Below are 23300 nucleotides of genomic sequence, written 5' to 3'. Positions count from 1 at the left end.
CTCTCTCCAAGAACAATTTTCAACAAAATGATCAACATGCCTTTTCTTCCTTCCCATACTGTGTGGTCATAATTGACTTTACCAGAAAATGTTTGCACAGCACTTTTGAGACTGAAGTATCTGGTGCTTGACCCTGAGCTCTTGTTACTCTGTCAGGGCTCAAATTTCTTTTCTTTTTTTAGGAAGAAAAAGGAAAAAGAGCAGTGATAGAGACTTGGTCAATGCTGTCCAGAAAGATGATTTGCTTCCCAAGCCCATAGCTAGCAATTAGGCTGGATGGCCTTGGATCAAGTTCTGATACACCATACCCTTAAATTGAAAGCCTGCATCCCACGCTGGAGAGAAGTCAAGAGCTTTGACCCTGCTTTCAGGACACAGAAGCTGAGCTCTGTCTCTGCTCCCCAAAGTCAACCTTCCACTGCTCAGAGAGAAGCAGAGGGGCCTTGTAAAGGGTATAAACAAATCTAGCAGATTCTCTAGTGTGGGAGGAGAGGCTAGGCACCACTGTGCAGTGTGACTGGTTAAGGTGGGCATGCATGCGAGTTTGGAATAAGACAGGTCTTCACACCAGAGTTAATGTCACATTTTTGCAATTCTAATGTGATAGCCTCCCTAAGGAAATAGGAATTTTGCAATGGGGAACAACTTGAAGCTATGTGAACTTGGGCATGTCAAACCTTTTCAAGCCTCAGTTGCTTTATCTACTATGATGATGATGATGATGATGATGATGATGATCTTAAAAATAGTTTGAAGATTAAGTGACATGACATAGAGGGAAAAATGCATAGTACAGGGTAGATACTAGAGGAGTATTAACTGATTTTTTTCCAAAGGTATTATAAACTCCATATAGGTGGAAGTCTTATATTGTTTAGTATCCATAATACTGCCTAATATGTTACTTGTCCTCAATGTACCCTAAATGTATTCAATGAATTAAGACAGCCAGGTGGCTGAAAATGCAATGTATCATCTCGCCCTACTGACCCACCTTGTCACCATTTACCGCTACTCAGAAAACAAGTCACAAGGCTAGTTGATCCAGACTAAAACGGCTGAGCTAGCAATAGCACCTTCCCTACTCTTTCCCCTCCCTTCCAGGGGCTGACCCTCTCCCCATCCCACCCTACCCACCACCACCATCACTTGTGCTAGGAATGCCTAGTAGGTCTGTTCTCTCTTTTCTCTTTCTAATATTACTCCTCCTTGCCTCTCAGCCCCCAACCAAATTCCTACTCCTTCAGGGTGACCACGATGCTAGATTTTGAGGAACTCTGATTCCCACTAAGGTGGGTAGATAGCATGTGCTGACATTGGGAGAAGGATGCTTTTGTTAGTCCAGAAGAATCGCTGACAGATCTTCAGGCAGTTTAGCTAAATGTAGCAGACACAGGCTAGTGACATGTGGGGCAATATCATGGGTCACAGGAGATTTCAGTGTTCTCCTATACTTAGGCTTCAAGGACATGCCTGGGTGTGGAGGAGGACAGCTGACCTTTTTTCACAATTAGTTCGCAAGGAACCAGCTTGCATGCCAGTGATCTACTGCCACCTCCCGTTGTTTGTGGCTCAGTCCAGGTGAAACTATTCCCCCTTCAAGCCTTCTGCCTGGTTTACAGAGGCTTCTGCCTGTTCCCTCCAATACCACATACCTAGGTGAGTCTGGAAACTGGATTAATCTGTCTAGGCTGTCATAACAAATTTCCACAGATGAGGGCACATAGACAACAGAAAATTATTCTCTCATGATTCTGGAGCTAGGAAGTCCAAGACCAAGGTGGCAGCTGATTCGGTTTCCAGTGAGGCCTCTTTTCTTGGCTGCCTTCTTGCCATGTCCTCACATGGGCTTTTATGTGCTTGCTAACATGAAACAGAGCTAGATCTCTGGTGTCTCTTCTTAGAAGGACAACAATCCTCTTGGTTGAGGGCTCCACCCAATGATCTCATGTAATTTTAATTACCTCCTAAAGACCCTATCTCCAAATATAGTCACATTGGAGGTTAGAGCTTCAATGTATATATTTGAGGGGCACAATTCCATCCATAGCAGAAAACTTTTGGGAGAGTGTTGTCACTGCCTGGCTTCCCTTGATGACTTCCCGTGATGAAGCTAGTTGCTTCCAGTAGAAGAACATGTTTTCTTTGCTGTTTCAGTTGGTAGAACTGCATTTTCTTAGGTACTCCATTAAGACAGAAGAGTGTGTCTGCTAATCTCCCTGGTGCAGGAGGCTCTCACAGGTAGCTTGTCACTTCTGAGTTCTGTTCCTTGTTACAAGACAGAGTTTATGTCCCTTAATGATATAGCATTCATGACTGTCTGCCTTTAGCAAAGGGAGGGTTTTTGATGAAGGGCTAGAAGGATTCTCCAAAAGCCTGTCTGTATAAATCACTGAAATGGACAACTCCTATCAGAATGTTCTGCCATGGAGAAGAAGAAACTACCCTGTAGCTACTAGCTGAGTGGCCATTGGAGCAGAGGCCAGCAAGCACTGTTGTAGCCAACCAGTCTTCCAGGTGTGCCTCAGAAGGAGAGGACAAGATTCTTAACTTCCACGTCTAGTTTTTCTCAATACTTTAAGAATGTTGGAGCCCTGATAAAAATCCCTGTCTCTTTAACATGGGCTGGAAATCCCACCCTATCCCTAGACACCTCCCTGCCTGCTGGCCTGAACTTCCACAGCTGAGGACATAACCTTTCCCTCTGCTTGAGTAGTTGTCTTCTTCAACTCATGTATGATAGAGAGACGAGAGCAGGCTCTTAAACAGAAAAAGAAAGCAAAGCAACATTGCTAAGAGACAATTGTCAAACATCGGGCAAAGAAGGTCTGAGTAACACAGTCTGTGTGGTTCCAGTAATTTGTGAGGCTGAAGGAGGGAAGGTCATAGGCTCTTGTCAACCAGCAGGCAGGACCTGCCCATGGGATAATTGCCAGGTGCTCAGGTGTAAAAGAAAGCCTCTCACAGTGAGGTAGCATTTGGATAATTGAACCAATGGGATGCCATTGTGTCTTATTGTAGGCAAATGAGTTTGTGCTCATGGTTCTTGATCCAAAGTCATTATTGGAACCACTCAAGTAACAAGGCTTTTAACCAGAGTCAGGATGTTTTCTGTGAGAGAAAAATAATGGGTTTCTCGGGCACATGAAAACAGGGGCAGAGGTAAAATTCAGGGGCCCAGACATTGACTTTGCTTCCTCTGCATGCCAGGATGTGGCTGAAATAATACCAAATTGGGTTCAAGAACTAAGAGCACACAGTTTGTTTGTAAGTCCCTTAAACAGGAGTCATAGATCTTTCAGTCATGATCCTTAAGGACCAAGACTAGCAGGGTACCAAGAATGAGGCTATTTTGTCAACTCTGGCAGGAATCTCATTGCCTGGGGAAAGTGAAAGGATGCTATGATTCATAGGAAACCAAAAGGCCAGGGAAATCCCTGCAAGGAAGGCTGCATGTGCCCCTCCTGCGGAAGCCAGGTCTGTTCTACTGTTTTCAGTGTCCATGTGGTTGTTGGGGAGACCTGTGATGCTGGGTGGGTGTATGTGATCTTTCCATACCAATTAAACCCGCTTGCAATGGGGTACCCACATCCATGCCCTCAGAGTGAATCTGATTTTACTGAGAAATATGCTAAATGATGTGATTCCAATGTATTCTATTTCCTTTGAGAAATGTCTATATTCTACTTACTTGACAAAAGAGAAGAGACATTTAGTTAATTTTAAGAGGATGAAAATAGAAGAATTTGGGAAAGTGTTGGAAAGAGCACCTGTTGGAATAAGTTGTCGATACCACTTGTGCAAGTCTGGGAGTCGGGTGGGGTGGATACTTCATTAGGATTTTCATACAGTAGTGCACCAGAGCTCAGTTCCATCCAACAATGATTGTTTGAATTACTTTGTTACAGGCACACAGTCCACAATAAGAGGGCAATAAGGAGAAAACATACAGGTAAAATGAGGCAAAACATGGGAGGAGATCAGGACACTGTTCACCAAGAAAGAACTGTTTCAATATGAATTTCTTTCACTCTGAAAAGCATGACAGTTTCGGATGACAAAACCCTAAAAACATTCTGAGATGTCAAGGAGGAGAACAGAAAAATCTTCTTTCTTATATTAGTCAGGAGAGTTTAGACTCTACTACAGTAATAAATCATCCAGAAACTTCAGTGGCTCAAGACAGCAAGTTTATTTTGCACTTACATTATACTCCAATGTAAAGGGCTGGAAAGACCTTTGTCATGTGACAACGTCATCTCGAGTGTGTGGCCTCCAAGGTCACAGTGGTGAGGGAGACAGTGTGCAAAAGTTATATCTGAACTTAATTGCCTCAGTCTAGAGATCACTTATCACTTCTTCTCACCTTATAGAAAAAATTAGTCACATCGCCCCAACCAACTACAAAGAAAGCTAGGGAAGTGGCTGTCCTGTACATTCAGAAAAACAAAATGACTTTGGTGAACACTGAGCATTGTCTCTACCATACCTCTGCAGTTAGCTCTAATTAGACTCAAAGTATAATTGCATAAGTGATCATCCATGCTAGCTGAATAGTTGATTTGTAAATAGCTTCTTATGGAATCTGGTCAGTGGAAGCAAAGGAGACCCCAGAGAATGTAGTGAGGTGACGGTGGGAGAACAATGCCATTTTCAGTGGATATCTTAGTAAGTTCAGCATGTTCAATAACCCAGTTGCAGTTGTTACAGACTTGTGAAAAACTCCTAGACATGAAATGAACACGAGTAGAAAGGTAAGAATAGCTGGTAAGTGACATTTAACCGTGCAGAATTCTGGTCAGAGATGTGCTGTACATAGTTGGTTTTTAAGAGGCCACAGACACTTCACTGAGGGAGGGCACAATCTGATGTTAAATGGGACTTTTCCAGTTGACTGAATTTGGCAGAGGTCACAAATTTAAGAACTGAGAGTGACAAATGCCCTCTCAGTCCAAACAGTGGTGTTAGACAAAACCCCTGCAGGACTTGGCTAAGGGCAACCAAACTGGTCCAGCAATCACAACCCCTAGTGACCTGTGTGAAGGACAGTCCAGCCCCACCAGTGAGAGAGCACCAAGAGAACAACTCATAGACACGGGCTTGTTTCCCAGCTGGGAGTGCAACTGGCTCTACGAACAAATTTCAGTGACACCTACATGTTTTTTAATAATCCTCTCCCATAACTAACAGCTTGACCTATTGAGTTGTTTCCCAGAAATGGTGGATTTTCTGCAAGTCAAAGGAGCCGAGATTCTGAACACCCCAGGGTAGACTTCCTGACACCAAGATTCACCATCCCTCAGAACCTGCCCCCCAGTGCATGGAGACCCTTGTTGGTTGCACCATGACCTGCCTCAAGGCACTTGGCCCCTCCTTTCAAGCCTATGAGCTTGGTCAGTTGGGGAGATGGATTTGAGGCAGCTGCTCCAGTTCTCCTGGCAATACATCTTTCATATTAAAAAATTCCTTTCTTCCTTGGCAATCCTCTTTGTCTCAATAATTGGATCTTTGTGTGATGAACAACTTGACCTAGTCCAAAACCCCCTTGCAGTTTCAGCAACAGGAGGACTGACATTTCATCCTCTGCTGCAGGTGTACAGAGCTAACTCCAATAGCATGCATGGGATTGAGATGTAGAAGAGTTTTTTTTTTTTTTTTAAATCTTGAGTTAGTTTGGAATTTGGAAGGTTCAAAGATTTGATGGGTGCCTGACCCTTAACAGAATATCATTCACAGTGGGAGTTCAGCTGGAACAACTGCAACTGGAAAGCAAGGAAAGACAGGGAAACAGTGGGAGTGATGGTGGGGAACGTGGGCAGCCACTTCCCTACAAGCCAGGTGAATGCCACGCAAGACAACCAGGTTGGAGCCACATTGGAAGAACTGACCCTTAGAGGCTTTACTGGAGGAAGCAGAAGATGAGGTGGAGCCAAAATGATCACATGCATGAGGTGCACCAGGAGCAGTGGAAGTCCCCCTGGGGTTAGGGAGTACAGTTAAAATTTTTATTGTTAAATTACCATACTATAAAATTAGCTCATTTGTGTTACAGTTGAATGCATTTTTAATACAGATGTAGAGTCACATAATCACCAAGACAATGAGGTCACTTACTATCTGTGTTCTCCCTTTGAGTCACAACCTCCCCCACCCCTAACCCCTGGAAACCACAGTTCTCTGTCACTGGTTTGCTGTTTTGAGAATGTCATAGAAATGGAAAAATGTAACCTTTTGAAATCAGCTTTTTTCTCTCAGCATACTATCTTGAGATTCATCCAAATTATTGCATGTCTCAGTGATAATGAGTTCTTTTTTATTGCCGAGAAGTATTCCATTGTTTGCATGTAAAACTATTTGTAGATTACTTCACCTTGTGCCAGTTATCAATTTATTACCTCTCAGCTGAAAACTCACCATTCAGTACCTGCTCTGTGTAATGGATTAAATTTCTGAGGCGTGTATCCCATAAAGTGAACACAGTGTTAAGCTCTTCAGTACAGGGAGTTGGAGGAGCACTCCAGCAGTCTTCCTGGCTCCTGCTGCCTCATTCTGTGTTTGTCCTTGCTTGTGTGGCACCATCAGTCAGCAGTGAGCATGCGTGTGCTCTGCCCTGGCCGTGCACCCAGAGGAAGCGGTTTGTCAGCAACCTCACAGTCCTAGCCTCGCCCAGGCGACCACCTCCCCACAACCTCCTGACATGGATTCTGCACTCTGTCCCCATGCCCACAGTGGCACTCCAAATGCCTTATGCACCCCGACATCAGGGGCAGCTCACTGCACCCCAAAGCTTTGTTTCCCACAGCCCCCCCAGTTATGCCCTGACCCATGCTGTATGTCCACCCACCAGCTATGCTTTGTTTATGCGTTGTAGGTTTGCTTCCATTCTCCCAGCCACTGTGGACTAGCTCTGGCCCAAGCAAAAAGGAGAGCATCTTTACCATTCCATGGGCTGCACCACATCTTGTCTAACAATGTCTGCTCTTGAAAGGAGACATTCAAGTTCAATGTCTGAACTGCAAAGGAGGGGCCACATGCTTTGGGGAGGGGACCACTTCCAACTTAGTCTTTCCATTCTTCCTCAGTCCTGAGATACCCTTTGGAATTCTAGTCACATCTTTATCACTCTCTTATCATAGCCAAATAATTATGTTTATCAATATTTCCCTTTTAAAATTACTACATGGTTTCTCTCTCTTGATTAGACACAAACTGATACATACTGGTGGAAGGTCGTTGAAGTGTTTCCAGGTATTGATTATGAGGAGAGCTGCTATAAACTTTCTTGTATTGGTTTTTGTGTGAACATAAGTTTTCATTTCTGTAGGGTAAATCTCTAGCAGTGGGATTACTAGAACGTATAGTCGGTGGATGTTTCACATTAATGTTTGTTAAACTGTTTTGTAGGGTGGCTGCACCATCTTACAAGCCCACCAGCAGCACGTGGGAGTTCCAGGTGCTCTGCATCCGCAGCTGCATTTTGTAGTGTCAGGTGACTTTTCTTTCTCCTCAGGCTCCCCACCCCTGGTCATGGCAGTGCATTGGAGTTTTTCTCATTGTGGTTTTAATTTTCATTTTCCTAACGCATGGGATGTTGCACATCTTTTCATGTGCCTATTTGCCATCTGCATATCCTCTTCTGTGAAATGACTTTTCAAGTTTTTGCTTCTTTTTTAATTGGGTGGTTTTCTTGTTCTTATTTAATTTGGAGAGATCTTTAGATCAATATATTCTTGATACAAGATATACATTTGTTGGATATGTGACTTTCAAATAATGTTTGCCAGTTTAAAACTTGTTTTATCATTCTTTTTTTTTTTTTTTTTTTTTTTTGAGACAGAGTCTCACTGTGTTGCCCGGGCTAGAGTGCCATGGCATCAGCCTAGCTCACAGCAACCTCAAACTCCTGGGCTCAAGTGGTCCTCCTGCCTCAGCCTCCCGAGTAGCTGGCACTACAGGCATACGCCATCATGCCCGGCTAACTTTTTCTATATATTTTTAGTTGTCCGGTTAATTTCTTTCTATTTTTTTTAGTAGAGACGGGGTCTCACTCTTGCTCAGGCTGGTCTCAAACTCCTGACCTCGAGTGATCCTCCTGCCTCGGCCTCCCAGAATGTTAGGATTACAGGCGTGAACCACAGCACCTGACTTGTTTTATCATTCTTTGAACAGTGTTTTTCTTGGAAAAAAAAAAGTTTTTATTTGTGCTGAAATCCAATTTATGAGTTTTTTCTCTTATGGATTATGCTTTTGGTATCATATCTAAGAACCCTTTTCCTAATCCTGGGTCATATTTTCTTTTTATAGTTTTATAGGTTTAGGTTTTACATTGAGATCTGTGGCTCCATTTTGAGTTGATATTTGTGTAAGGTATGAGATTCCTATAGCATATGTACATCCAATTGATCTGTCACCATTTGTTTAAAACTCTACCCTTTCTTTATTGCATTGCCTTTGGAACTTTGTCATGAATCAACAAGCCATATTTGTGTGGGTGTATTTTTGGACTCTCTACTCAGTTCCATTGATTTATCATTTTGTCAATATCATACTGCCTTGAATGCTGTAACGTTTTATTGATTCATAATATTGAGTACTATGACTCTTCCAACTTTATTTTCTTTTCCAAATTGCTTTGGTTATTCTAGTTTATTTGCTTTTCTACATAAATTTTAGAATCAGTTTGCCTATATTTATGAAAAATCATGGTTGGAATTGCGTTTAACCTCTAAATCAATTTGGGGAGAATTGTTGATTTGAGAATATATTGAATCTTTATGTCACCAAACATGCTATTTGCCCTCATTTATTTAATTGTTCTTTAATTTTACTCATAAGCATTTTATAAATTTCAACTTATACAGCATCCACATGTTCTGTTGATTTTTACCTAATTTTTCTTTTTTATTTTTGAGCTATTTTAAGTGGTTTTGCCTTTTAACTTTGGTTTTCAATTGTTTGTCACTAGAAATAGAAATATGTTCAATTTTTACAAGTTAATCTTGTATCCTGAGAACTTGCTGAACTCACATATTAGTTCTAGGAATTTTTTTGTAGCTTTCTTGGCTTTTCTACATAGAAAATCAATTTTCAGGAATAAGGAGAGATGTCTTTCTTCCTTTCCAAACTACATGCATTTAATTTCTTTTTCTTGCCTTATTTCATTGGTGAAAACTTTTATACAAGGTTCTACAGTATTGGAAGATTGAATATTCTTGCCCTTTTCCCAGACTTACAGAGAAAGCATGTAGTGTTTCACCATTAAGTGATTTTTAGCTATAGTTTTTTTGTTTGAATGGGTGAATGGCTGGTGAATATTTTCAAATGTTTCTTTGGAATCAGTTGGTATAATCATGTGGTTGTCCTTTAGACCGTTAATATAGAGCACCAGTCCCCAATCTTTTTGGCACCAGGGACCAGTTTCATGGAAGACAGTTTTTTCACAGACCAGGAGTGGGGGGGTGTGGTTTCAGGATGATTCAAGTGCATTACATTTATTACATGTGCAGCCACTCCCCAGGGCTAGTATCACCACCTCTGCTCCATCTCAGATCATCAGGCATTAGATTCTCATAAGGACCCTGCAACCTAGATTCCTCGCATGCACAGTTTACAGTAGGACTTGCGCTCCTAAAAGAATGTAATGCTGCTGCTGATCTAACAGGAGGCAGAGCTCGGGTGGTGATGCAAGTGATGGGGAGCAGCGGTAAATACAGATGAAGCTTTGCTTGCTCACCACTCACTTCCTGCTGTGTGGCCTGGTTCCTAACAGGCCATGGACAAATACCAGTCCTCTGCCCAAGGGTCAGGGACCACAGATATAGAGGATTACATTGAGAGATTTTTAAATATTAAACTAGCCTTGCACACCCAGGATAAACTCAACTTCATTATGGTGTGTTATCATTGCTGGACTCAATTGGCTAATATTCTCTCGAACATTTTTGTGTCAATGTTGTGTAAAATATTGGTCTGTGGTTTTCTTTGTTTGGTTATGGTACTAGAAAAATTCTGGCCTCATAAAATTACTTGGAAAGTGTTCCTTCCTCTTTTGTTTCCTGGAAGAAATTGTGTACAATTGTTTGGTTTTTTTTTTTCCTTTAAATGTTTAGTAGAATTAGACGGTGAAACCATCTGGATCTGGAGATTTCTTTTTTGAAAAGTTAAAAATATGAATTCAATTTCTTTAATAGTTATGACCAAGTCAAATATCTGTTTCATCTTGGGTGAGTTTTTGTAGCTTGTGGTTTTTTGAGAATTTGTCTATTTCATTTAAGTTGTCAAATATGTATCCGTATAGTATTCATAGTATTCTCTTATTATCATTTTAACATGTGAGCACTCTGTAGTGGTAGCTCTTTTTCTACTCCTAATATTGGTTATTTGTGCCTTCTTTTTTTTTTTTTGGTCAGTCTTTCTAGGGGTTTATCGATTTTATTGATCTTTTCAAACAACAAGCTTTTGGTGATATTGATTTTCTTTATTGTTTTTTGATAGTCATTGAAATCAATTTCTGTTCTTATCTTTATTATTTCCTTCCTCATACTTCCTAATGTGGAAATTTAGACTATTAATTTAAGATATTTTTTCCTTTTATAATATATTTAATATTATACACTTCCCCCTAAGCATGGCTGTAGTCTCACCCAGCAAATTTTGATATGTTGCATTTCTATTTCCACTCATTTAAAAATATTATTTCATTTCCATCGAGACTTCCTCTTTTATCCATGGATTATTTAGAAATGTGTTGTTTAATTTCCAAAAGTTTTCAGATTTTTCTGTCATCTTTCTGTTAACAATTTCTAGTCTAAATCCATTACAAATAGTGAACATACTTTGTATAATTTCAATTTTTTAATTCTTGTTAATGTTTATTTTATAATCTAGGATATGGTTTATCTTGGTGAATGTTTTATGTGCACATCAAAAGAATGTGTATTCTGCTATTGTTCAGTGGATAATCCTACAACTGTCAAGTAGGTCCAGAAAAACACCCTTTCAGTGGTGGTGTTCGGTTGTTCCATATCCTCACTAAATCTCTGTTTACCAGTTTTACAAATACCTGAGAGAAGAATGTTGAAGTCTCCAACTACAGTTGTGGATTTTTCTATTTTTCCTTTCAGTTCTGTAAATTTTTCCTTCATGTATTTTCAAAGCACTTTTGTTAGGTACACACACATTTAAGATTGTTATGTCTTCTTGGTAAATTTATCCTTTTATCATGATGTGATATTTATCTTTATACTTGGCAATTTTTTTTGCTCTGAAGTCTGCCTGATGTTCATACAGGCACTCTAGCTTTCTTTTAATTAATGTTCATATATTTTCATCTAACATTTTACTTTTAACCTACCTTTGTCATTGTATTTGAAGTATGTTTATTGTAAGGAGATATCTCTAATAAAAATAAGGTTGAGTCATTTAAAAAACCTATGATATTAATCTCTGTCTTTTAATTATTGTGTTTAGACATTTTATATTTAATATAATTATTATGTTTGGATTTTTGTCTACAGTTTTATTATTTGATTTCTGTTTATTTCCTCAGTTTTTTGTTCCTTTTCTTTTCTTTGGGGTTATTTAAACATTTTTATTATTCTATTTAAAAATGTGGGTTTTTTTAAATGGAATAATTAAAGTGGTAAAAACACATAATATGAGATTTATCCTTTCAATAAATTTTAAGTGTACCATACATTATTGTTGACTGTAGGTACAATGTTATAAAGCAGATTTCTAGAGCTTATTTATTTTACTTAACTGATACCTTATGTCTATTGATCAATAATTCTTCATTTCCCATGGGCTCCAGTCTCTGATAACCACCATTTCAGTCTTTGATTTTATGAATTTAACTATTTTAGATGCCTCATATAAGTGGAATCATGCAGTATTTTCCATTACGTGTCTGGCTCATTCCACCTAAAATAATGTTCTCAAGTCCACCCATGTTGTAGGCTATTACACCAATTCCTTCTTTTTAAAGGATGAATAATATTCCATTTTCTATCATGTTTTAACACTATTTGGTTTTTTGTTTGTTTTTGTGGTTGCCTAATGAATTAAAATATAATATACTATTGTTTTCATGTTCTACTTAGAATCAGTATTTTACCACTTTAAGTGATATCTAGATACCTTACTATCATATAAGTCTCCCTACCCGCTCTCTTTTATGTTGCAGACAACTTACATATTACATCTACCTACCTTGAAAATACTGCAAGAAAATGTTGTATTTTGCTTTCAACAGATTGCATCCTGAATGTTTTAAATATTATGTTATACAATTCTGAGTCTTGCTGAAATCCTATGTAGAGCGTTATTTTTGTTTTAGCAGGCAGTCGACCTGGTGGGATTAAGGCCCCCAACTTTAAGCAGATTTGTGGTTCCAATGTCAGTACTACTTCACTGCCTTTCAGTTCTGTATGGACCTACCCTATATACATATATACACCTTACAGTGGCCAATCTGGGACTCAGAAGTGTTCTATCCTGTAGTTCAATTCTCAAAGTTTACAGTATTCCATTTTAGGGTCAGAGTCATACATATGCACCTTGGGGATGAGCCCAGGAGTTTATCAGCTGCTTTATGGGTTCATTTTCCTGAGCTCTTCTCTGTCTGCCATCTCCACGGCACTTTCTGGTTCCATAGGCCTCCTCTCCTCTGTGCAGTTCTCTGGCCAGAGTGTTGGGGCTTTATTTACCCCACTGTGCAGTGCACTTCCCATAACTATTTCCACCTGCATAACCAAATGGTAAGAGGACACAAAGAGAGAAAAAACCAGTAGAAGTTTGCCACACCCTCTTGGAACCACAGCTCCTTACATCAAAGTGGACAATTCCCGTTCCTCAGAGATGTAGGCCCCTGAGGACCTCAATTGCCACTGCTTTTATTGGTGCCACTGCTGCCACCACAGAATTGTTTAGGGGCTGGGCAGTGAAAGAACATAGAAGAGAAAATGCAGGAGAATTAGGAAACCCCTTTCTTAGTCTTCAGGCTAGAACTAGAGGGCTTCTTCTGGAGCACTTTCTATTATCACTGGGGTCTACTTCTGGGTTTCAAATTGTACTGAGCCTAAGTCAGGAGAAATTTGGGGGAAATTAAATTGTGGAATTTTGAATTCTTGTCTTCTGCAATCTTCCTGCTTTTATTTACTTTTTAGAATCCTCAAATTGATTTTTTTATGCATTTTATACAGGTTTTGTAGCTGAAATAAGAGGAAGAGACAGGATGATGTGTGTTTACTGCATCTTACCTGGAATTACAACTTGGAACTAATATATATGTTAAATACAGATATTAAAAACTAAAAGAGACCAGAAAAGCTGTGAGAATTGCCTGGGCTATCATACAGGGTCAGGAAGGAGGACTCTACAGTGTGTATTAGAAATAGGCTGGCCATCATCCAAACTTTTCATCATCCACACTTTTTCAGAGTGAAAGAACGCACCATAATAATTACACTTGGACAGCAGGTATAAACCAGGACCCAGAACACACGCCACCTTATTTAGAAATGTGATGGGAAAATGCTTTTTACTAATTGTATTCCACTGCATCCAGTTGTTTGATAACAACCAGTCTCCTATACATAGAACATTTGTTTTGGTTGACTTACATGTAAGAAGTATAAATAGCCCTTTGTGTTGAATGCTAATTTATCATTTTCAGGGTACCTACTAACCTGGAAAGAGTATATCCTGTAAATATCAGAGCTAGATATGTATCCTTTTGTGTATGTACAAACCTGAGGCTCTGTTCGATTTCCTATAAAGCTAAGGACAAAACTCTAGACCTCTGGATAGCACAGTTACAGCAACATCTATCCGAGAATAAGATAAACCTGTATGAACTGGCCAAAAGAAATTTCTGAGCCTGAGATCTCAGAGAGCAGCTGGCAGAAAAGCCAGGGATCCTGGCCATCCTCAGAGCACAAAGGCACAATGACAGTGTGGGTTCCTCCCCACTGACACCCTGCAATGATCCTTCCCACCAGAAACTTCCTCCAGGAGTAATTTATACCCTTTAACTCATCGTTAACTCTATCACTGAAATTTCCAACAAGGATGTTGCTTGGTGCCAAAGCCACCATGGTTTTTATGATGTGGGTGCCTCTGTGAAGAATGGGCAGAAGGGCATTGCACACAGGCACCAGGAGTGGCCAGATGGCCGTGACTTTTAGCCACTCTGAACTTGATCACATTGGGTGGATGTGACCCATTACATGTGAATGAGTCCAAAAGTTGCTTTTCTTTATTGTTCAAATGATGAATCACTCCATTCCATCAGGGAGGACAGAGTATCAGGGTAGGATATCCATATATGACTAGAACACTATTTTAACTGCAGATTGAACTCTCGTAAAGAAAAAAAAATTATGAGAATGAGATTAGCCTTGTCTATCAGGAACAACTACTTAGCCCTCCAGCCCATCCCTCCATTACTTAGGAGGGCTGAAACTGACACCCCTAGGTCAGGAAGCACACGGTAGGCGAACGGCTCAGACTAAAGCCTGTTCAAGCTCCACTCTCGCTGCCTTCTAACCAGTGTATACATTGATTTCCCAGACTCTTAGCATGGCTGCTGACTCTCGCCACTGCCTAAGTTGTATGGAACTGCTCGCACATTCCCTGTGTCCTCATTGGCCTAAAAATTTTGGCCCAATTGGCTCCTATTTCCAGCAGCCCAGGGTAAAGCTGTATACTTTATGTCCAGGGTAAGGCTGTACACTTTATATCCAGAACAAAAGTCTCTGACCAACAGCACAAGGAGAAACTAAGATTAACCCTACCCTTCTCCTCAAGCCTATATCTTGGCACAGACTGCATCGGCCCAAAGGAAAGGGCTCCTTCCCCCCAGAGGGGGCACCTCCCATAAGGACACAGTAGAAACTAACAACAGCCCTGTCTGCTCTGTGTCCCATCGGTCTCTACCTTTGATACTTACTTTCTGTGCTCCAGAGTTGATGGGAGAACATGGAGTAAAAATTGCCTTCTTTACAGAAATGCTTTAGGCAGAGTTTTAAATCACTCATTTCTAATAAAATATTTATTTGACAGCAAGTGTACATGAAGTCATATGTACAATACAGGGTAGATGTGACAGTCCATGGCCACCAGGCAGCTGCACCTGCTGATTCGGCTCAGACCACTGGGAAGACCTCGGGGGTGTTGTGTGCTGAGTACACACAAGGTCTAGGGGATTTATTCCCCCTTTGTCCAGTCCAGGAAATCAAAGGCTCCAAACCACAGCCTGAGTCTCGTTCCAGTGTCTGTCAGGCTTGCTTGTGGCTGTCGGAAAACTGTTTCAATCTCCTATCAGCCTGATCCATGCTGTGTGTTCTGTCCAGCAGTGTCTCTGTCCCTGGGACTGGAAGGGAGGTGGTTCCACTGTTCGCTGGGCTGGCAGCTCCTCCCAGTGGTTTCTGTTTTACTGAGTCCTTTCCAGCAAGACACCCTTGGGATAATCCCGAGCTGGTTCCACATGAATCCTTTAGAGTTTTTCACCGGCATGTGGTAGCGCACTTCGGTCCAGAACCTGGAACTGGGGGGAACTGATTTTAAGCCTCTCCAGGTGACTGTGGGCAAAACCCTGAGAGCTTTTTTCACAAGGTGAGGCAGAGACTCTGGCTCTTGGAAGCAACAGAACTTAATTAAAATGAGTTTCAGTGTTTGATCAGCCAAGGCAAGATTCACGGCTGCTTGTAGTTCAAAGACAGAGGATCCATTGATGTAGCTGGGGCTCAAGATAAAAATTCCTCTTCTACTTTTCTTAATAATACTCACAATGTCTTCTGTGTAGACTGGAAATAAAGAATTTAAATATTTTCAATTGAAATGGTTAAACCATGAGTCACCATAACCTTGAATCTCCCAGATCTATCCAGAGAGTTTGTTGTAATGGGTACTCTTGCATGAGGCAGAAAGGAGACAGGCTTACGCTATCACTTTTAATGTATCAAGTCTGTTGATAGTTGAAGATATACTCTAGTGCCCAATGACCCTCAATTTTACATTCCTCCCTTTGTGATCTGACTCCCCAAATTGCCAATTCCTCTAGAAGCAAAGCACATTGGAACTCAGTAAGCTGGAGTAACAGGGGTCCTGGAATGTCCCAGACTCCTAGGTGGGAGTATCTGAGGCCAGGGAGGCCAGGACAGCCTGAGGTCTGGATTTCCCACGGTGGCCAGGGCTGGGCCCAGGCCTGAAAAGCCTGCTTGAACTGTGCTTAGGTGTGTGGAGGGCAGAGTCCCAGAAATTGGGGATGGTGGGTAGCAGGGCACCTGTTTGGGACAACAGAGGCAACCTTCTGCTGCAAAGCCAGGAAAGACATCTTTGTTCTGGAAGGCCTTCCTAGGGCCTCCTATTATTATTTTCTTCTGAAGGTGGATTTTTTTTTTTTATGATGATGGTGCAGGTCACTTGAATACATATTTTTCTGTGTTGTTGCCCAAGATGTTCTAAGTTCATGAAACCTCACAAAAAGATGTATATCTCAAAAGAAAAGATGACAGAAAACACTTAGAAAGTGCATGCATTTAACGGCCCTTTTTATTCTGTATTTTTTCTTGGCCTGCAGGACCTACCTCCTCCTGGGGCCACGTCTCTTTCAAGCAAACACAAGGTATAGCCATATCTGTTTTCCAGAACCTCAGGAAACAGATTCAGGGCCAAGTGTTCTTCACTCAGAGATGACGCAGCCTCGCTCTCAAAAGAGCTCCATTTCGCGTAGGATACGAAAGCATCGAATTCCTTTTTATCTGAGGAAGAGGGACAATAAAAAAAATGTAAGCCGTTTACATTTTTTTTTACAATCACGGTACACATATACATGCTTGAAACGTATGGTAAATAAGATTTGAGATCCTTACAAAATTGATTTGAAAAATTAACAGCAGCAGCTGCGTCCATTTCAAAACCACGCGGCAGAGTGGTATTGACTGTCCACCCACAATCGAGTTCTAATTTATGAAGCACTCTTGCATCGTCACTGAGGTTACATCAAACAGCTGGGGCCTTCTATGATTAAATATCATGTACTCGGGAGTTCCTCTGAGCCTTCTTTGCATCTGCAGTGTTTCTGTCTCATTAGTTACACATCAAAGAGCAGACTGCACTATCAAAGCGTGATAAGATCCATTGAGCAAAGTACTGCTAACACCCAGCACACTGCATCCGTAGGAGGAAAAAATACCTCCTTGGAGAGCTGACAGCTCATACACCTATGTTTGAATCCCCATATGTAAAATGAGGGTAACATTAACTCCCCAGGGGGCTGTTTTAAGGGTAGCATAAGATAATGTATACGAAGTACTTAGCGTCTGGCTCCTAGCAGGCCCAAGATAAATGTCCATTCCCCTCTCTTCTAATGGGAAATGATAGACTTTGTTACAGGGTATTTTAAAGATTTCATACGCTTCTGTTGACTATACTATTACAAATGCACATTGATGACTGGGACATGCTAAGGAACTAACTGGAAGAAGTAGAAAATTCCGGAGGTTAACTCACTGGACTTCACTTTCCCGCAAGCCCTGTCAAGGGTTGTTACGAGGTGGTAAACAATAGCGCTGGTGTCTGATGCTATTTAGCAGTGTATCTGCTCAAGCTGGATCTGAAAAGAGGCCTCAGCAGATGGAAGTGCAGCTACCCGAGACGAAGGTCCAAGAGTCAAGGGAGGAGAACACCAAAGAGCCGCGGTGAGGCCAGGAGGCTAATCTGTGAGGCAGTTTATCATGCAGGTGCAAAGGAGAAACTCGAGGGGCGGGCGTGGCTGGCAGGTAAGTACAAGTGCCTTGTGCTGTAAATGCGTCACACACCTGAGTTGCCTATATTCCTTCCATATCATGTGAAACCCCAGCAAACTATTATTTTTCTATAATTTGGAAACTAAATTTCTTTAGTCATAGAATTAGAGAGTGAGTATTATTTGTCCTCCTTGGTCCTCCACAATTCTAGCACTCTAGGTCTCTAAAATTTTTTTTTTTTTTATTTTTTTTTTATATATATATTTTTTTTATTTCAGCTCATCATGGGGGTACATAAGTTTAGGTTATATACATTTTCCATGTCCCACCCATCCCCCCGAGTCAGAGTCCCAAGCGCGTCCGTTCTCATTCTCCAGACAGTGCACCTGGCACTCATCATGTAGTCAAATTTTAAATACTAGCATTAACCTCAAAGCAATCATTTTGCTGGAAAACATCAGGTTGTCCAGCAGAGGGCACTGCAGCACTGTGCTTAAAAACCCGATTCTGCCTCCAGATCTGATTACTATTTTGTCTTGCAAAATAGAAAAACAAAGGACACATTGAAATGTTTCACAGTTGATTGAGTCTTCTACGCAAGCTCTAGAATCTTAAGGTAAATAGCATTTCATTAAAAGACCTATGAATTTGCCTAGGGAAACGATTAAGGCATGGATTCAATACTTTGCTCCATTTGAAAAAGCTATTTTTTAAAAAAAATAAATCTTAAAAACACTTTTGGCCTAAGGATTTCTAGCATTTATTCTCAGTAATTAGTCTAAAGAAAGATATAGCTGATGCATTTCTTTACTCGCCCTTTCCCCAGGGATCTGACAGCTCCTCACTGAATTCCTAGTGTGGAGAAGGCACTGGAGTTTGGAGAGGCCTCCCAGTGAGATAAATAATTACCCATGAAATCCAGCAGAAGGGGATTCTGCTCTTTCCAAGCAACAGAATCATTTACTGAAACTGCAAACATCATAACCTTAGAGAATTCCAGGTCTAGAAAAAAACAGAAGTAGCTTTTCTATTCTAAAGAAGGAAACATTAATGAACATGACTATCCTGTCTTGTGGGAAAATTGACAGATACTTTATTAATAGTAATAGTATTTGCATTTTGCAGGATTTCCCACTTTTGGAGGCATTTCCAGCATCTTAAAGCTTCTCGTTGTACAGAGGAGGCTAACTGAAGTAATAGCTGATGGAAACTCTTAAGCCAGACAACCTGGGCCTGAATCCCAAGCTCTAATGCCTGACAGCGATTCAGTCTGGGGCACATGACTTCACTCTCTCTGCCTGGCTCATTGGATTGCTGTGAAAAATAAAGTAGCTAATAGCCATGATGGACATATGCTCCAGTCCTCAAAAAATATTAAGAGCACCAGCTGGCACATGCTGAGTGCTTACTGCATGTTAGGTGCCATTCTAAATGATTAACATGTCTTAATAATATGTCAGTGAACACTCACAGCATCCTTCGTGATTGATGCTATTACACTTTTAGTTTATGAATGAGGAAACTAAGGCACAGAGTTGTTAAGTTGTTTGCACATCTTGCTTTAGGTTGGTTAGCAGAGAGATTATTCTCAAGTCCAGCATGTCTCACAATAGCATTGTCTACAAGATTCCTGGCAACCGGAATGAAAAAAACCATTGTTTCTCCAGCCTTTCCCAGTGTGACGCCACCGGACTTGGAGGAAGGTCTCAAAACCTCAGGGGCATGACTCTATCCATCAGGGGCCCCCCCTTTCTTGCGGTCCTCTCACAAGCTCTGTCCTGGCTGGCAGAAGGCATCTGAAGTTTTCTCACCTACGATAACTTTGAGGAAACAAGTCAAGGGGCAGTGATGGCATTTTCTATTGTCCTGCTCTAAGTCAATGACGAGAGGGCAAGTCAGAGGGTCCTCTGTTGGGGTGGCCTTACCCCCGAGCGTCTCGTCCTTGCTCTGGTAGGTTCGGTACAGCAGCACTATTTCAATCCAGTGCCTGTAGAGCAGCGCGCTCGCGGCCAGCACGCCCAGCAGCGTCACCACGGTGCCCGGCAGCAGGTACAGGAGCAGCACTGGGGAAACACGGCAGCCGTGAGCAGGTGCAGAGGCACCAGTCCTGGCCGAGCCCACTCAGGACGCGTGGCCCACCCAGCGCCCTCTCCTGCCCCATCATTTTATCAAAATCGCTGTCACTGGCAGCAGTTCTCTCGAACCTGGGAATGTTTTAAATCACATCTTGAGGACTATCTTCTAATAGACTCTAGATCCAGGGGAATGGGCAATTCCTGACCAGCGCGACCTGGGAAATACATTGTAGCCAGTTGATTTATTTTTCCCCTGTAAACTTCCATACAACTCATTTTCATCTCTCGCACTGTATACTATAAAGTATTTTCATGGATTAACATCCCTACTAAGTTTAAACCTCCTGAGACCTGGAGTCACCTGTGGCTTACGTTTGCACCCTCCCTGGTACCCAACACAGGGCTCCCCTTCACACCCCCAGTGAGGGAAGCCACCTCTATAGAGCATCCACTACAAGCCAGGACCAAACTTTGTCTGGCTGGAGCCTTACACACAGTCAAACCTGCTTGTACTATAGTCATCTATTAATTGGATGAGGGAATGAATGAATGATATCAACCTCATCTCTGGGCATCTTCTTAAAACAATTTAAAAGCTATTTCTCACCTGGAATTTCCACTCCACCATTTGAAAAGGCTACAGTCTGTGATCTACACATTATCATTCTGAACACTGAGCAAGATTACTCTTTCTCGCCTCCATTCTCCATCCATCAGAACATGAATCCATCATGTTCTCTGGACTTGCAAGCCAGGAAAGGAAAATTAGAAAGGGAGCTAGGTCTTAGCACAATGCCTGCCACAGAGGGCATGCCCTGTAGGTACTGTAGAATGAATGAATGAGTGAGTGAATGAATGAATGACTGGCTTTTCCAACACAGCCCCCATATGCGGAGCATTAATTATTTAAGAGGACCGGCTCTGGATCACTAATATGCAATTTACTTGTCGTCTGGCTTTTGTCAAGGTATTAAATGGGTTAACACAAACAAAGCACTGAGAACAATGTCTGCATCTGGAGAATGTTAATTGCTATTGTCATTATTACTATTCTTTAGGAAAGTTCCTCCCCCCTCAAGTAAAAGCGGTTGCATATATTCTGGGACAACCTTCCAGGCATACCTCCTTTCTTTTTCTTCAGTTGGATGGACTGGGTTGCGTTCCCGATGGAGTTCTGGGCAAAGCAAACAAACTTCCTGTGAAGATCACTCTGAGTAACTTCCTCCAAGATGATATCACGCTCAATGACTTTGTCCTTTAGAGTGGATTTAATACTGGGAAAAGAGAAAAAAAAAACACACCACACTCATTTAGTTCCATAAAATAACATCCACGTGCAGCATTTGGAACTCTCCTAAGCAGCCACCAGTTTGGCTTTCAGAACTGTGAGATCTATAGTATAAGAAGATCCATAAGAATGTAAGATGGTCAAAGAGGACTCATTCTTGATTAAATTGTTGACTCTACTGAGCATTTACACTAAGATGTAATTTATTTGGGGGCCTCATCTGACCTTCCTAACTCTAACAATTCCCCACAAGAACAGATAATAACACCACTGTAAGAATAATATTAAATATGACTAATTCCTACCGAGGGTTTACCCGCGGCACCAGGCACTCTTCTGAGCAGTGAATATGGACTCTCTAATTTCCTCCATTCCTCACCTCCCAGGAACCCTACCAAATAATGATGCGATCATCGCAACTTAGCCAGCGACACAAAAAGGGCAAAGAGGGTGAGTGAGCAGCCCCAGGTCACACCACTTGGGAATGGCAGCCTGACTCCGGGGCATGCACCATTCTGTCCCATCCAGGGAGTTGTGAGTCTTGGCATTTACTCACAATTTTGCCAGTCTGCAATGTGTCTTCACGTTAAGAAATCATGTTTATGGGGACGATGTTTTAGGCTGTGTTGCTCTGACTGTGATAAGCATATCACCCTGCCTGTATCTGCCCCTTACAGTGACCTTGCAATGTGGACATTATTATCCATAGATTATGGATGGGGTGATGGAGTCTCGCTGGGGTTAAGGGTCACATTGCTACTAGATGGAGAAGAAACTCAAACCCGAGCGTGGGTGACATCAAGTATACTCTTTTTGCCATACTCTCCTACTCTGAACTTTAATGTAATGTCAGGCTACAATGGACCCCAATGACTTCCCTGAATTTAGGAATTCTCGATAAATTTTATTATTGTTATCAAAATCTGTCCTTTATTTTTTGTAATGATGTATACTTTTCAAAATGATGTCATTTGTTCATTGAAATGTTGCAAAAATCAGGAGAGGGTACTTAATGCATAGATTCCTGGTTTGGGTGAGATCTTGGAAAAATGAGAGAATGCATCCTTTAGCCATATGTCTGGTTGGGGATGATTGGACCCAAGCTCTTTGACCCTTCTGAGGACTGGAGACTAACTTTTTGAGACATTGCTTAGCTCTGAACGTCTAGAGTTTTCCTTTCTATTGGTCAAAACCTCTCACCACTGATTCTTACCACTGAACTGGGTTCTGGACTCCAGAGAGCAGCAAACTAAGTTTAATTTCTCATAATACATGATAGCTCCCAAGTACTTCAAGACAGAGAGCCAACCTCTGACTCTCATTTTCCAAGTTAAGTTGCTTCAACCATGCCTCATTCACTTCACATATTTTTTTGCCAGACTCCTTATAATGGTGCCACTTCCCTTGGACACTTTCCACACTGCTCCACGCACCTGGGACCCTGAATTCACCACATGCTCTGAGTGGATGACACAAGTGACATGGGAGCTGGGGCTTTCTTTCCCATTTGTTGGACGTGCTACTTCTCTTGAAGCCTAGGTCAGTATGTCTGTCTGCTTCATAGCTTGACTTTTAAAGCAGCCACATCAAATGTTGCTACAAATTGAGTTTTAAAAAAACTTAAATATTTCATTTTGTGGCCCTTTTCACTTTGTATTTCTGTACTTTTATTTTCACCACTAATTGGTACTGTTGGCTACACCGTGGACTCTGTGTGTGTATTTTAGAAGTTTCTAACGGTGGAAGCTTCTCCTCTGGGTTACAGAGAATAGAGTCCAAGAATTTTCTTCTTACCTTTTCGCCTCAGGTGCTGAGACTTCCCACTCCCGGTCAGAATCTTTGATGTACCATCTTATCACAGGCTTAAAGACTCTTTCAAAGCCAAATCGTGCTCTGCAGCTAATAGTTAAAGGCTTTCCTAAAAATGCAGAGGCCAGAGAAAACAGGAAGGCAGTGATGAGAATGCTTTGTCCTGTGCAGGGGTGGGGAGACTTGCCCAGAAAACGGTTTGCTGATGGTCAGGTTTGCAGATAGAACAGTTGTGTCAGCAATAACGAAACACCTACATAGCTCTCGCTCAGAAACACACAAAACCAGGTACATTTGTCTTTAATGGGTAATTTTGATATCTCAACCATGTAACTGTGTGTTCATAAAATGAAGATGAGTGTGATCATGTCACTAAAA

General features: G+C 41.5%; 1 protein-coding gene across 1 annotated transcript in view; it reads right to left on the bottom strand.

Annotated features, from left to right (window-relative positions):
- Nucleotides 1–15034: 15034 nt before the first annotated feature.
- LOC123637270 (interleukin 18 receptor accessory protein) overlaps nt 15035–23300 on the bottom strand; it is a 37280-nt gene continuing 29014 nt past the window's right edge. Inside the window, exons 7-11 of the mRNA XM_045550324.1 lie at nt 22908–23031; nt 20948–21099; nt 19676–19813; nt 16590–16763; nt 15035–15806 (exon numbers count right to left, since the gene is read on the bottom strand). Coding sequence (XP_045406280.1) covers nt 15322–15806; nt 16590–16763; nt 19676–19813; nt 20948–21099; nt 22908–23031 — 1073 coding nt within the window. The 3' untranslated portion in view covers nt 15035–15321. The remainder of the gene's footprint in view (nt 15807–16589; nt 16764–19675; nt 19814–20947; nt 21100–22907; nt 23032–23300) is intronic.

Source organism: Lemur catta, chromosome 4 (assembly GCF_020740605.2).
Source record: "Lemur catta isolate mLemCat1 chromosome 4, mLemCat1.pri, whole genome shotgun sequence".
NCBI lineage: Eukaryota > Metazoa > Chordata > Mammalia > Primates > Lemuridae > Lemur > Lemur catta.
The sequence above is the reverse complement of the archived record's forward strand: the minus strand, read 5'-3'. Positions and strand labels throughout refer to the sequence as shown.